The sequence below is a fragment of the Gorilla gorilla genome, chromosome 21 (assembly GCF_029281585.2).
Source record: "Gorilla gorilla gorilla isolate KB3781 chromosome 21, NHGRI_mGorGor1-v2.1_pri, whole genome shotgun sequence".
NCBI lineage: Eukaryota > Metazoa > Chordata > Mammalia > Primates > Hominidae > Gorilla > Gorilla gorilla.
In genome coordinates, this window is record NC_073245.2 from 59,309,732 (window position 1) to 59,324,972 (window position 15,241).

At 44.0% G+C, this 15,241-nt stretch overlaps 1 protein-coding gene across 2 annotated transcripts in view; it reads left to right on the plus strand.

The window, feature by feature from the left end:
- Positions 1 to 15,241, plus strand: part of EYA2 (EYA transcriptional coactivator and phosphatase 2) — a 295,458-nt gene that overhangs the window by 187,739 nt on the left and 92,478 nt on the right. For both annotated transcript variants that reach the window (XM_019017574.4, XM_055373121.2), the window contains one exon: positions 8,063 to 8,205. In XM_019017574.4, coding sequence (XP_018873119.3) covers positions 8,063 to 8,205 — 143 coding nt within the window. The remainder of the gene's footprint in view (positions 1 to 8,062; positions 8,206 to 15,241) is intronic.

Consider the following 15,241-nt stretch of genomic DNA (forward strand, 5'->3'; position numbering starts at 1 on the left):
GTTCCTCTCATGACATGTGAGAATTGTGGGAGTTACAATTCAAGATGAGATTTGATGGGGACACAGAGCCAAACCCTATCAGTGTTATATACTTGAAACTTGCTGAGAGAGTAGATTTTAAGTGTTTTTAGTAAAAATAAAAAATAAAAAATATGTGAATGTTAATTAGCTTGATTTAGCCATCCCCAATATATACATATATCAAAACATGTTGTACATCATAAATATACACAATTTTTATTTGTCCAATTAACAAATCATCATCATCGTCTACAGGGTTGCTGTGAAAATTGAAATAAAAAGGCCGGGCATGGTGGCTCATGCCTGTAATCCCAGCATTTTGGGAGGCACAGGCACATGGATCACCTGAGGTCAGGAGTTCAAGACCAGCCTGGCCAACATGGCAAAACCCTGTCTCTACTAAAAATACAAAAATTAGCCAGGCGTGGTGCCACATGCCTGTGATCCCAGCTACTCAGGAGGCTGAGGCAGGAGAATCACTTGAACCTGGGAGGCAGAGGTTGCAGTGAGCCAAGATTTTACCACTGCACTCCAGCCTGGGTGACAAAGCAAGACCTTGTCTCAAAAAAAAAAAAAAAAAAAAAAAAGAAGAAAGAAAAAAAGAGCGAGAGAAAGAAAAAATGTGCATTGCCTATTATTATTATTATTATTTTGAGACAGAGTCTCGATCTGTCGCCCAGGCTGGAGTGCAATGGTGTGACCTTGGCTCACTGCAACCTCTGCCTCCCAGGTTCAAGTGATTCTCCTCCCTCAGCTTCCTGAGTAGTTGGGATTACAGGCGTCCACTACCATGCCCGGCTAATTTTTGTGTTTTTAGTAGAGACGGGGTTTTACCATGTTGGTCAGGCTGGTCTCAAACTCCTGACCTCAGGTGATCCACCTGCCTCAGCCTCACAAAGTGCTGGGATTACAAGCATGAGCCACTGTGCCCAGCCAACCCTGCCAATTATTAAGTAACATGCAAATATAAATAATGATTAATGAAAATATATTTAAGAACTCACTTTAACCCAGACAGTTAAATATAATTTATAATTTTCATCCAAAGGTATGATTATTTAACTTAACTTAAAATTTTTTAAAAATAAGAAAAGAAGAAGTAAAACTTCATGAAGTAAAGAGATAAAATGACCTGGTCACCTATGTAGAAAATCTGATGGAATCTATGAAAAAGCTACTAGATCTAAAAAGTGACTTTAGCAGTGTTGCAGGGTACTAGGTGAATATCTAAAAATCAACAAACAACAGGACATAGAATATTTTAAATGCCATTAGAAATAGTATCAAAGATGTGAAATACTCAAGGTTAAATTTGGCAAAAGATATGCATGACTTTACACTAAAACCTAGAAAACTGCTGAGAGAAGTTCAAGAAGGCATTAATAAATGGAGATATATACCTGGTTCATGAATCAGAAGACTTAATATTGTTAAAATGCCAGCTCTTCCCAAATTGATCTATAAGATTAATACAATCTCTATCAACATCTCAGGCTTTTTTTTAGAAACTGTCAAGCTGTTTCTGAACTTTAAATGGAAATGCAGAGGACCAAGAAGAGCCACAGTGACTTTTGTAGAGAAGAACAAAGTTAGAGGGCTAAGATTACCTGATCTTAAAATCCATTTTAAAGCCACAGTACTTAAGACAATGCAGCATTGGCATAAAAATAGACAAATCAATGGAACAGAATTGAGAGTTCAGAAATAGGTTGGGTGCCGTGGCTCGTGCTTGTAATCCCAGCACTTTGGGAGGCCGAAGAGGGAGGATCACTTGAGGCCAGAAGTTTGAGACCAGCCTGAGCAACATAGCAAGACCCTGTCTCTGCAAAAAAGTAAAAATAACCCAGGCAGTGGGTTGTGCCTGCAGTCCCATCTGCTCAGGAAGGTGAGGTGGGAGAATTGCTTCAGCCAGGGGTTTGAGGATACAGTGATCTATGATCATCCCACTGTACTCCAGCCTGGATGACAGAGTAAGACCCTGTCTCCACAGTAAACAAATGAATTAACCCACATGTATATGGTCACCTGATTTTTGACAAAAGACAATTCAATGGAGAAATGGAGAAAGGACAGTCTTTTCAACAAAAGATGCTGGAACGGCCGAGCACAGTGGCTCACGCCTGTAATCCCAGCATTTTGGGAGGCCAAGGCAGGTGGATCACCTGAGGTCAGGAGTTCAAGATCAGCCTGGCCAACATGATGAAACCCCGTCTCTACTAAAAATACAAAAAATAGCCAGGCGTGGTGGCGCACACCTGTAATCCCAGCTACTTGGGAGGCTGAGGCAGGAGAATCCCTTCAACCCGGGAGGCGGAGGTTGCAGTGAGCCAAGATCATGCCACCACACTGCAGCCTGGGTGACAGAGCAAGAGTCCATCCCAAAAAAAAAAAAATCCTTGAACAACTGATTATACTTCATACCTCACATGACACACAAAAAAATGCAAAATAGATCATAGACTTAAATATAAAACTGTAATCTTCTACAAGAAAACATAGGAGACAGTTTTGTGACTTTGATTTAGGCAAAGATTTCTCATATGTAACACCAAAAATATGATCCAAAAGGAAAAAAAGAATATAAACTGGACTTCATACAAATTTAAAACTGTTCAGAGAATGAAAAGAAATCCATGATCCAGGAGAAAAATAATTGCAAGGCATATCTCGAATAAAGCATGTGTATCCAGAATATAGAAGAAGTGTTCAAAATCCAATAATAAGAAAGCAAACAATCTGATAAAGAAATGGGCAGGGCCAGGTGCAGTGGCTCATGCCTGTAATCCCAGCACTTTGGGAGGCCAAGGCAGGCAGGTCACCTGAGATCAGGAGTTCGAGATCAGCCTGGCTAACATGATGAAACCCCGTCTCTACTAAAAAATACAAAATTAGCTGGGTGTGGTGGCATGTGCCTGTAATCCCAGCTACTCGGGATGCTGAGTCAGGAGAATCGCTTGAACCCAGGAGGCGGAGGTTGCAGGGAGCCAGAATTGCGCCACTGCACTCCAGCCTGGGCAATAGAGTGAGACTCTGTCTCAAAAAAAAAAAAAAAAAAAAGGAAACAGGCTGGCTCTGTGCAGTGGCTCACGCCTCTAATCCCAGCACTTTGGGAGGCCAAGGCCGGCAGATTGCCTGAGTCCAAGAGTTCAAGACCAGCGTGGGCAACATGGGGAAACCCTGTCTCTACAAAAAATACAAACAATAGACAGGTGTTGTGGTGCAGGCTTGTAGTCCCAGCTACTCAGGAGGCTGAGGCAGGAGGATCGTGTGAGCCTGGGACATCAACACTGCAGGGAGCTGTAATTGTGCCACTGCACTTCAGCCTGACAGAGTGAGACCCTGTCTCAAAAAGAAATAAAAATAAAGAAATGGGCAAAATATTTGAACAGATGATAGATGCCTCACCAAAGAAGATATAGGGATGGCCAAAAGCACATGATTAAGATGCCAAACATCATTAATCATTAGAGAAATGCAAATTAAGTTCACAATGAGACACCACTGCATACCCACTGGAATGGCTTTAATCACAAAGACGGACCATACCAAGGGCTGGCAAGGATGTGGAGCAGCCAGAACTCTCATCCACTGCTGGAAAATGGTACAACCACTATGGAAAATAATTCATCTGTTTCTTTCCTTTTTTTTTTTTTTTTTTTTGAGACAGGTTCTCACTCTGTTACCCAGGCTGGAGTGCAGTGGTGTGATCATAGCTCACTGCAGCCTCAACCTCCTGGGCTCAAGTGATCCTCTGGCCTCAGCCTCCTGAGTAGCTGGGACTACGGGTGTGTGCCACGAAACCCAGTTAATTTTTGTATTTTTTGTAGAGACGGGGGTCTCATTATGTTGCCCAGGCTGGTCTCAAACTCCCAGGGTCAAGCAATCCTCTCACCTTGACCTCCCAAAGTGCTAGGATTACAGGCATGAGCCACCATGCCCAGCCTCATCCATTTTTTAAAAAGTTAAACACTACTTATTATATGACCTAGCAAACAAGCTCAATAAAAATAAAAAGCTTACATCTAGACCAGTGTGTGAATTAATGTTCATAGCAGCCTTATTAGAACTGAAAACTAGAATCAACCCAAACGTCCACCTACAGGCGAATGGATAAACAAATTCTGATGTATCCATACAATTGAATAGTACTCAGCAATAGAAATGAAATATTAGGCTGGGCATGGTGGCTCATGCCTGTAATCCCAGCACTTTGGGAGGCTGAGGTGGGCGGTTCATGAGGTCAAGAGATCGAGACCACCCTGGCCAACATGGTAAAATCCTGTCTGTACTAAAAATACAAAAATTAGCTGGGCGTGGTGGTGCATGCCTGTAATCCCAGCTACTCAGGAGGCTGAGGCAGGAGAATCGCTTGAACCCAGGAGGCGGAGGTTGCAGTGAGCCAAGATCTCACCACTGCACTCCAGGCTGGCAATAGAGGGAGACTCTGTCTCAAAAAAAAAAAAAAAAAAAAAAAAAAGAAATGAAGTATCGATAAACACCGCATGTACTGAATCTCAAAGCAATTATGCTGACCAAAACAAGCCAGAAAAAAGAATACATACTATGTGATTCCCATTGTTTAAACCTCTAGAAAATTCAAACTAAAGTCTGTAGTGAAAGAAAGCAGATTAGTGGTTTTCTGGGGAGGGTAACTGGAGGAAGAGATTATCCAAAGGGATAACAAGGAACTTCTTGGGGTGCTGGATTTGTTTATTATGTTGATTGTGGCAGTGGCTTCACAGATGTGTACATACGTCAAAACTTAAGAAATTGTGTACTCTAAATATGTCTAGTTTATTGTATGTCAATTGCGCCTCAGTAATGCTGTTAAATAAGTAAACACATTAAAAGAGAGAAAGAAAAAGAATGAAATTACTCCAAGAAAGGTTTACATAAATTGTGCTATCCTGTGGATCTCTGACTGTGACCTTGAACTTTTACTCTGTATTAGTCTGTTCTCTCATTGCTATAAAGAAATACCTGAGACTGGGTAATTTATAAAGAAAAGAGGTTTAATGGCTTGGCACAGTGGCTCATTCCTGTAATCCCAGCACTTTGGGAGGCCAAGGCAGGCAGACCACTCAAGGTCAGGAGTTCGAGACCAGCCTGGCCAACATGGTGAAACCCCATCTCTACTAAAAATATAAAAATTAGCCTGGTATGGTGGCGTGTGCCTGTAATCCCAGCTAAAGAAAAGAGGTTTAATTGTCTCATCATTCCTCAGGCTGTACAGGAAGTATGGTGCTGGCATCTGCTCAGCTTCTGGGAAGGCCTCAGGAAATTTGCAATCATGGCGGAAGGTAAAAGGGAAGCAGGCACGTCTTACATAGCCAGAGCAGGAGAAGGAGGGGGTCAGGGGAGGTGCCACACATTTTTAAACAACCAGATCTCATGAGAACTCACTCACTGTGTGGTACCCGGGGAGGGGGAGATGGTGCTAAACCATTCATGAGAACTCCATGCCCATGATCCAGTCACCTCCTACCAGGCCCTGCCTCTAACACTAAGGATTACAATTTGACAGGAGATTTGGGCAGGGACACAGATCCAAACCATATCACTCCTCATTCTCAAGAATGTGTACGTTTGGGTAAAGGCCTGGGTTTGTTTGTTTGTTTTTTTGGTGTTTTTTGGTACCCCTGCGAAATTGGTTTCACACAGACCTTATTTTAGACATTTCTTAGATAACTAGCATTTACCCCTCTTTTTAATATTTGCCTGTTTTAATGGGGGGCAAACAAATGTTTTCTAAGCCCAGTAGCCTTAAACTACCAAGTGAACCAGGAAAGACCTTATTTACATTGCTCTTCAGCATCTGTGAATTGAGAAGAAATTCTTTTTCCAGAGGAAAGTCTTTGCTCACTCAATGTTTGGGAATCTCTCATGCTGCATCCTGAAGACTCTGGGGAGGTGGAAAACACCCAGCCATCCTGACAGCACAAAATCATGTCTTGTCTTATTATGTCCTTAGTCTGTTAAGAAGCTTTTATAAATATTAAATAAACAAAGTTCAGTCCCTTGGGTCTTAAAGGGAAATAGTTCTTTCAGTGTAGAAAAAAACTCTCCCTAGCCAAGTCTTTTTAGACAAAGGCATTTTCCCCTGATGATCCAAGAACTGGCAATTAGGGCAGGAAGGATGGGGTCTGTGTGACACATTTGGGAGCTAAACCAAGCAACTGTAAAGTGAGAAAATGGGATGGGATGTCCTCGAAGGTTCATGCTGTTTTACAGTTCTGTCACTCTCTAGTGACAAGGACAGGCCCAAATTTTAGTTCTGGCTCTGCCACTCATTTGCAGACTCACATGGTCCAGTAAGTCACCTCACTAAACCTGAGTTACCTCGTTAGCTAAATAAGGGTAGTAAAGTACAATCAAAAGCCATGCATTTAAAACATCTGTGCTTAAGCAGCAACACAGCTCTGATGCTGGCTTTGGGACCTGGGTCGGGGACAGTGCTGCTTCACTTGTTGGGGACCACTAGACAATCGCCGGTGGGCACAAGTGTGACAGCCTCTCAGTGGGGCCACACCCAGGACCACCCCGAAGTGAGAAGCAGCAAGGACCCACATTCTGTGCTGCGTCTCTCACTAATCCACACATATCCGTGGGTTGACTCCAGCCAGAACTCCATTCAAGTCACCTCCTAACTGCCAGGCCTGTGCTAGATGCTCTCGCCTATATAATCTCATTTACTTCTCAGATTGACAGCTCTCAGCAGGTAAAGCTTAAAAGGCTTGCATTTAATAGAGAAGTGGCGGGGCACGGTGGCTCACGCCTGTAATCCCAGCACTTTGGGAGGCCGAGGCAGGTAGATCACCTGAGGTCAGGAGTTCAAGACCAGCCTGACCAACAGGGTGAAACCTCGTCTCCCTGTCTCTACTAAAAATACAAAAATTAGCCGGGCATGGTGGTGGGTGCCTATAATCCCAGCTACTTGGGAGGCCGAGGCAGGAGAACTGCTGAATCCGGGAGGCAGAGTTTGTAGTGAGCCGGGATCACGCCATTGCACTCCAGCCTGAGCAACAGAGCGAGACTCCGTCTCAAAAAATAAAAATAAAAAAATAGAGAGTGGAGGGAGCCCAGTAGGGAGAGGAAAGTAGAGAATCCTTCCCATGCAGCCCCCGTTTACCTCTGGGGCAGAGAGAGGGGAATCTCCTAAAGGTGGAAGAGTGTAATGCTCAGCTACAGATAAATATGTGTTGCCCTTCTTCTGTTCGTCTAGGCATTCTCAGGATTTCAGATTGAGAGAGTTGTAAATGCGTAACTCCTCCATCATTACAGCACCCAGTGGCCCCTCCCTCACTCCCTGCACGAGGCCTTCCCTGACTAGCCCCATATAAATGAGTCACCTCTCAGCCCTCCCCGCTGCCCCACCCTGATTGATTGAATACTCGATTGGTTGATTTTAGAGACGAGGCCTCGCTCTGTTGTCCAGGCTGGAGTGCAGTGGCACTATCATAACTCACTGCAACCTCTAACTCCTGGGCTCAAGCGACCCTCCTACTCTGCCTCCCGAGTAGCTGGGACTATAGGCATGCACCACCACACGAGGTCAACTTTTCTATACTTCATAGAGACAGGGTCTTGCTGTGTTGCCTAGGCTGGTCTCAAAGCAATCAAGCGATCCTCTCACCTTGGAGGTGCTGGGATTACAGGCGTAAGCCCCCACGCCAGGCCCCCTGACTTGTTAATTCTCTGTGGCACATTTCCCTCCCGGGCTTGGTGTATGCTTACTTGTCGATGTGTCTGATGGCTGTCTCCTCTCACTAGCGTTGAAGTGCTGTGAGAACCAGGACATAATCCCACTGCCTGGAGCAGTGCCCGCTGACCAAGTGTCTGCTGGATGGATGAAAGATAATGAAGGTCACCAATGGGCAATTTAAGGGACTTCCAAGGGCAGTTTTCATCCTACGAGATCTTTGCCTCTGGTGCTGCCTTGGAACCCACTGCTTTGGAGCTAGACGGTGCTGTTGGGATATTTCCCAGGAGGAGACACCCAGCAAAGCTTCTGATTTGTCCACCATTCCCTTTCTTACGCCAGGTGAATACAACGCACACAATGGACCTTCCACGCCAGCGAAAGAGGGAGACACAGACAGGCCGCACCGGGCCTCCGACGGGAAGCTCCGAGGCCGGTCTAAGAGGAGCAGTGACCCGTCCCCGGCAGGGGACAATGAGATTGAGGTAATCCAAAGGGGCTGTGTGTTACCTGGTGAACGTAATCTCCATCTGAGGCCCAAACAAGAGTGGGGACAGAGTTTTCTCCAAGTACGAGGAGGAGAATCGCCCTTCGTGTTTACAAAGCATGAGCAGGGAAGCATGAGGTTGTCCAAGCAGGTAGCCGTGGGGCCAGGACAGAAGAGAGGTTCTCAGACTGAAGCAGCATCAGAATCACCTGGGGGGTGGGGGAATGGTGCTTTTGAAATCAGGGATTGCTGGGCCTCAGCCCAAGAGTTTCCAATTCAGTAGATCTGGGGCAGGGCATGAGAATTTATGTTTCTGACAAGCCCCCAGGTGATTATGATGCTCTGCATTGAGGACCACACTCTGAGAGTCCCTGATAAAGAAAAGAATGGGCCTCCGACCTTCCAGCTGGGTTAAAGTGGTTCTCTACCCTGGTTACACAGCAGAACCATCTGGGATGCTCTTTAAAAAACAGATACCCTGGCCCCATCCCAGACCAATTGAAAAGACTCACTGGAGGAACTAGGGGGGAGGAGGGGAGTTTTAAACATTCTCGGTGGGGACTCTAATAAGGCTTAGATATTGATCTGTGTGGAGGCTGGCTCTAATGAGTGTGCCTCTATTTCTGGGATTCTGGGATTCTGACTTCTCAGAAAGGGGCTCTCAACCTGGACTGCACACGACAATCACATGAGGACTTTGAGAAACCTTCATTATCAAGTTGCACCTCAGACCAATTAAATCCGATTCCCTGAGGGTAGAAGCTAGGCATCAGTGTTTTTAAAGTTCCTTGGGTGATTCCTGTGTGCAGCTCAGGCTGAGAACTAGTGGTCAGGGATGCTCCAATCTTTTTTTTTTTTTTTGAAGTGGAGCCTCTCTCTGGCTCTCCCATCACCCAGGCTGGAGTGCAGTGGCACAATCTCGGCTCACTGCAACCTCCACCTCCCAGGTTCAAGCGATTCTCTTGCCTCGGCCTCCTGAATAGCTGAGATTACAGGTGCACGCCACCATGCTCAGCTAATTTTTGTATTTTTAGTAGAGACGAGGTTTTACCATGTTGGCCAGGCTGGTCTTGAACTCCTGCCCTCAACTGACCTACCCGCCTTGGCCTCCCAAAGTGCTGAGATTACAGGCGTGAGCCGCCATGCCCGGACTTTTTTTTTTTAATCAGGTATACATGAGGTTTTCAACAGGATGCTATGGGATACATACAGATAGTAAGATGATAATCATCATGAAACAGATTACCAAGTCTACCATCTCACAAAGTTACTTTTTCTGTCTGACAAAAGCAGCTAAAATCTACTTATTTAACAAAAATCCCTAATACAATATAACTTTATTAACTCTAATTCTTGTGTTGCACATTAGATCTTTATACTTGTCATTTGTTATGCAAGTGTAGTATTATTGGCCAGGTACTGACATTTTCCCAAAAACAAAACGTTATGCCTAGGGGAGGGTACCAGTAGAAATAGGCAAAATGGATGCCCCAAAACCGGAAGTAAGCTACTGTTGTCTTATCAAGGGAGGAAAATGAGCAAACTCACCAGTTTATACTTCTTTGAAAAAGGCAATCGGTTGCTGGCCTGAGTGTGCTGGGTGTCTCGGTAGGATTGTCAGTGCCAGGCAGTTCAAGTACACCAGCGTCACATCCGTATTTATAATCTGTATACTTTATGCGGCAGCTGCAATGCTCAGCCACAAACTCAGACACACTGAGAAAGATCACCTTTGTCATTTCCTTAAAAAGCAATGTAATTTTAACCCTGAGTCCCCACGCCACCAGATGGTAGGAAATTTCATTTCATTATTAGGGACCCTCCACTCCCAGGATTAAATGAGAATCCAGGTGGTCAAGTGGTCTCAGAAACCAGACCAGCCTCTGACGTCCAGTGTGGATGGGTGGCCCCTGCCACCTTCATTGTCAAAGCCTGCAGTCGTCACTAAAAGTCCAGCCACTCTCTGGTGTTTCCATGCTATACAATGGGTATGGAAATCTTTGTTGAGCCTGAGAACCTTGAAATATTTGCTACAATTCTTTGGTTGCAAGCAACAGAAACCAGTTCCGGGCCCCGCACAGTGGCTCACACCTATAACCTTACCACTTTCAGAGGCCGAGGTGGGCAGATTGCTTGAGTCCAGTAATTTGAAACCAGCCTGGGCAACATGGCAAAACACCATCTCTACCAAAAAAAAAAAAAAAAAAAAAAAAGCCAGCCATGGTGGCACACACCTGTAGTCCCAGCTACTCAGGAGGCTGAAGTGGAAGGATCAACTGAGCCCAGGAGGTAGAGGCTGCATTGAGCCATGACCACACCACTGCACTCCAGCCTGGGCGACAAATTGAGAACCTATCTCAAAAAAAAGAAACCAGTTCTGGTTACTTAAGCAAAAATGAATTTACTAGGAAAGGACAATGAGAGGAGGCCGTAAAACCAAGTTTAGAAAGAAAGTAACAAAGACACTGTTGAGAAATCTAGGAATGCCAGAAAGCAAACATTTTAGAGTGCAGTGTCCTGTCCTTCGGTGTCCGATTCCAAGAAGACAGTATCCCAGTGGCCTAGCTTGGGTCTTACCCCTTGATTGACAGCCCCACCAAAACAGCACACAATGGGGAAGGAAAACTAGGATGCTCTTTTCAGAAGCCCTGAGGTTGGAAGCTGGGGGTGGGGACCAGGACCTCCAAGCAACACATGCTGACTTCAGCATGTTCAGGGCATTTGATATTTAGCCAGTGGTCCCTAGTTCACCTGTAGCAGTTGTTTATAGCTGGGGTCGGTTCTGATCACCCTGAAAGATATTAAATATCCTGAACATCATGCTTGGTGCCCTACACTTGGTCAGCCTCCCGAGGTCTACCAGTAGCCTTGATCCATGCTAGAGACCTGGTGCAGAGCAAGTGTTCCCACTGTTCCTGGGGCCATTCTCAGTCCAGGGAATTCTGTTCTTGCTTTTTGCCTTATTTTTAAAGCTCCATCCTTTCCCCAGATAGAGGAGATTTTGCACAATCCCTTCAGTGGGTTTAGGCCTTTGCAAAAGACTGAAAGAAAACGTATTGGCATCAGGTTGTACTTGCTGTCTGCCTTCCCATATTCCTAGAATCTCCTACCAGCTTGAAGTTGCAGAGCTTCGAAAACACAGAGAGCCACACATACATAATATTCCCTCCCCACAAGAAAATCATTCAGTCACCGAACATGTTTTCTGCTCTCCATAGGGGAACGGCGGGGGTAGAGAGAGATTTTTCCATTAAACTGAGAAAGAGGTGGGGAGGGTTATGGCATAGAAGTCAGGGATTATAGGGTGATATTATTCTGGAAACATCTGCTTCTTGATTTCAGCATAAGTACCACTGGCAAGAACCATTGAAAAGGTGTGAGCTGTGTTTCACTTCTGTGCTTAATGTCATCATAGAAGGTTTGCTTGGGTCACACCTCTTAAGTCTTTGGCTGTTTTGCTAATGACTGAAGCCCACGGGAGAGAAATTATGTGGAAGTGGAAAGGAGGAAAATTCTGAGCATGTATTAGTTAAAATCCTTCAGCTGCACGTGCCAGGGACCAACTTGAGCTACTTAGGTGAAAAAGCAGAATTTATTTTAAGGATACAGGGCCTCTCTTAGAACTTAAGGACAGAAGTAAAGTAGAGTATCAGCGAGGCACTGGAACCAGCAAGGGAGACAGGGACAAGAAACTGCATGTATGCCTTCTCTTCCCATTTGCCACAGTGAAGATGACAGAACTCCCAAACCATAGTGTCCTGGCAGTGCCCTCATGTGCTAGTTACTGGGCACAGCTCTCCTCTGGGCCTCCTCACTCCTCCTCTCCCTCTGCTCCCAGTGAAACCAGGTCCTGGTAAAGTGTTAGTTTGTTTGTATCTTTCACCTTCTGTTCTTGTCTCTGGAGACTGCCTGTCAGATCCCGGGGTCTGGGTCCAGCCCATGCTGAAGTCCGAGGGGAGTGGGTGGATGGGCAGAAAGAACACTCAGGGGGCCATAGGAGGTGAAATGTAGTTTTATTTAGCAGCTTTCTCATCAGCAGCTTTCTCACATTAGCTGTCTCACATTGTCCACCTTTATCTCGGCTGTCTGCTTCGGCTCTGCGGCTCCTGCTGCCCTGACAGCTGCAGCTGCGCAGCCGGCTCTCCCTTGCCTTCAGGGTCAGCAGCTTAACTCTTCCTCTCTCTGGGCACCAGTGCAAGCTGTGCCGTGGCTCCCCTCTGTCTATCTGCAAGACAGTCATTCTCCCTTACAGGGGCCAGTAGCTTCATTCCCTCTCTGGGCACCAGCACCTGCGCAAGAGCCACATTGAGCCAAGCTGAGCCAAGAGCCATGCCCTGTGCACAGCGTCAGCAGGGCAATTATATCTTCTACAGACAGTAGTGACTGCAAGCCAAGTATGAACTACACAAACAGGTTATATAACAAGTGGAGGTATGCACCTGTATGCCAAACTTGCTGAGTCACGCAGGCCTGGATATCCATCTCAGCCTAGTCCTTGACCAAAGCACATCCATGTGCCTTACGCTGCCCTTGTCTCCCCTTCAGATCACATCGCTAAACTTGGCCACCAATAGCCCTCCCCAAAAGACAGTTACTTTCTTCCTAACCCCAATTTTAAATTGCAAAAAAAAAGGTCTCTGACCCACCCATAGTTAAGGACGCACCCTGGTCTGCACCATGATGGCCTAGGGAATAGGGTCACCTGCAGAATGGCCACCAGGAACTTACCCACTAAGAATTGAGGATGGTGAGGTAGTAGGAGAAAGGGATGGATTTTTTTCAGAGGGGATTTAATGGATAAAGTAAGGGAGCCTGCACTAAATTTGAAAATATTTGCTGATTTTTTAAAATTCTATTACTGAAATTTCTAAATTTAATTTCCTAAGTTCAACCCCAGTGAATTCAGATAAGTTAGGACTTGGCATATTTGAATCTCAGAAGGTCCTTCTCAAACACTGATTTTCAAACATTTTTACCATGACCCGTAATAAGAAATATACTTACTATGATGGCCCAGCATATATATGCACATAAATATAACTGGTCCAAAAGATTTATGAAATAATACTTAGCCTTACTAATTGCTTCAGAAATCCCTGTACTAGAGAATCTGGGATGCTAATACCTTTTTCATTCTAGATATTTCTCTTAACTTTCAAAGGCATGGCAAATGCCATTGTGTTAATACAGCCCTCCAGAGAGTTTTAAAAGGTGGCCCATTCAAGATTGCATACTGGGGAGGGACATTTGCCTCCCCTTCTCAACACTAGCTACAGAGTTAGTCAGGTCGTTTGTCCTTGAAAATAATGATCACCAGAAAAATAAAGAAAATCAACAGTATGAAAAATAAAGAACAAGATTAGCCAGGCGTAGTGGCTCACCATGCCAGCACTGTGGGAGGCCAAGTGGGGAGGATTGCTTGCATTCAGGAGTTCAAGAACAGCCTGGGCAACATAGCGAGACCCTGTCTCTACAAAAAGAAAGATCAAAAATTAGCCAGGCATGGTGCCACATGCCTGTAGTCCCACTACTCAGGAGGCTGAGGTGGGAGGATCGCTTGAGCCTGGAGAGGTCTAGGCTACAGTGAGTGATGATTACGCCACTGCACACAGGCTCTGTCTCAAAAAAAATTTTTTTTAATTAAAAACAATAAAGGCCAAGGTAAATAAATGGGATAAGTTAGAAGTGAAGTAATTTAAGAAACATAAAATAACTTAGGGAAATTCTAATTGGTTTTCATATAAAAACTCAAGATCTTGCATCCATAAAATAAGAAGTGGAGGCTACTGGGAAAGGAACACTCAGAGGGAAAAAAAGTTATTGGAAATTTTTTAATTACTGCAAAAATCAAAAATTTAATAAGGGTTGTAAGAGAAAGTTTAAGAAATCTCCCAGAACACAGATCAAAAAGACAGATTTATTAAAAAATATTGTTTACAAGGAAAGGCAGTATCAACCCAAAAGGTTTGATTTGACTATTGGGAATTTCACAAAAAAGAAAACAGTAGAAAAGATGGGAGAAAATTATTAAAAGAAATAAGAAAATAAAAATTTTCAGATCTGTAGAAAGATGCAAGTCATTGGGTTGAAAATGCTGAAGTGCCAAACAGAATTCATTAAAAAGAAGACCATACCCAGATATATCTTCATGGAATATGAGGATACCAAGTGTAAAGAAAAGATCCTTTAAAATTCTAGAAAGAAAAAAAAGGTAAAACCTACAAGGACTGAGGAACAGTGAAATACCAGATTTCTCATCAGTGACCCTGGACACTTAAAAAAAATGATGAAAGAATTCTTTCAAAGATCTAGAGGATATTGTTTTCAACTTGGAATTCTGTACCCAGAGAAACTATAGAGAAAAATAAAGATAACTTCAGATATTCGAGAATTCAGGAAGATTACTTTCCATGTACCATTTCAGGAAAAGCAACTTAAGGATGTATTCAAGCAAAACAAGGAAGAAAACCAAGGAAGAGAGACTTGGGATCCAGAAAACAGTGGATCCAACCCAGAAATACAATGAAGGGAAGTCTGCAGCAAGCCTAAAAATGATCCAGTCCACATTGGAGGTTTCTATCACTGAGGATAGATATCTCCAATATAACGTGTGTGGCTGAATTTGACATTTTAATGAAGGTACATTGTTGCAAACAAGAAAAAATTAATAAATTCTGACAAAACCAAAAAAGTTACATCAGACAGGTATGATACATATGTGAACAAACTGAGATATGACATGATTTTAATTATGGAGTGCAAGTAAAGAGAATACATACAATGGTAGGGGCATTCTCCTTAAAATCAATCTGGGGATATGACATTGGACACATAGAGAAGACAATGCAATCTTAGCATATTACTTGGCTCTGTAGTGAACAATAATCACAAAATGTAAATGTATATTACTAGTTACCAACTTTTAAAATTGACGTAGGCAGAGTGCAGAAAATTTAACCTTAGTTATAAAACCAATGTACAAACAAGTTTATCCTCATTGACAATACGAAAGTAAAGCTACAGCTGATAGACAT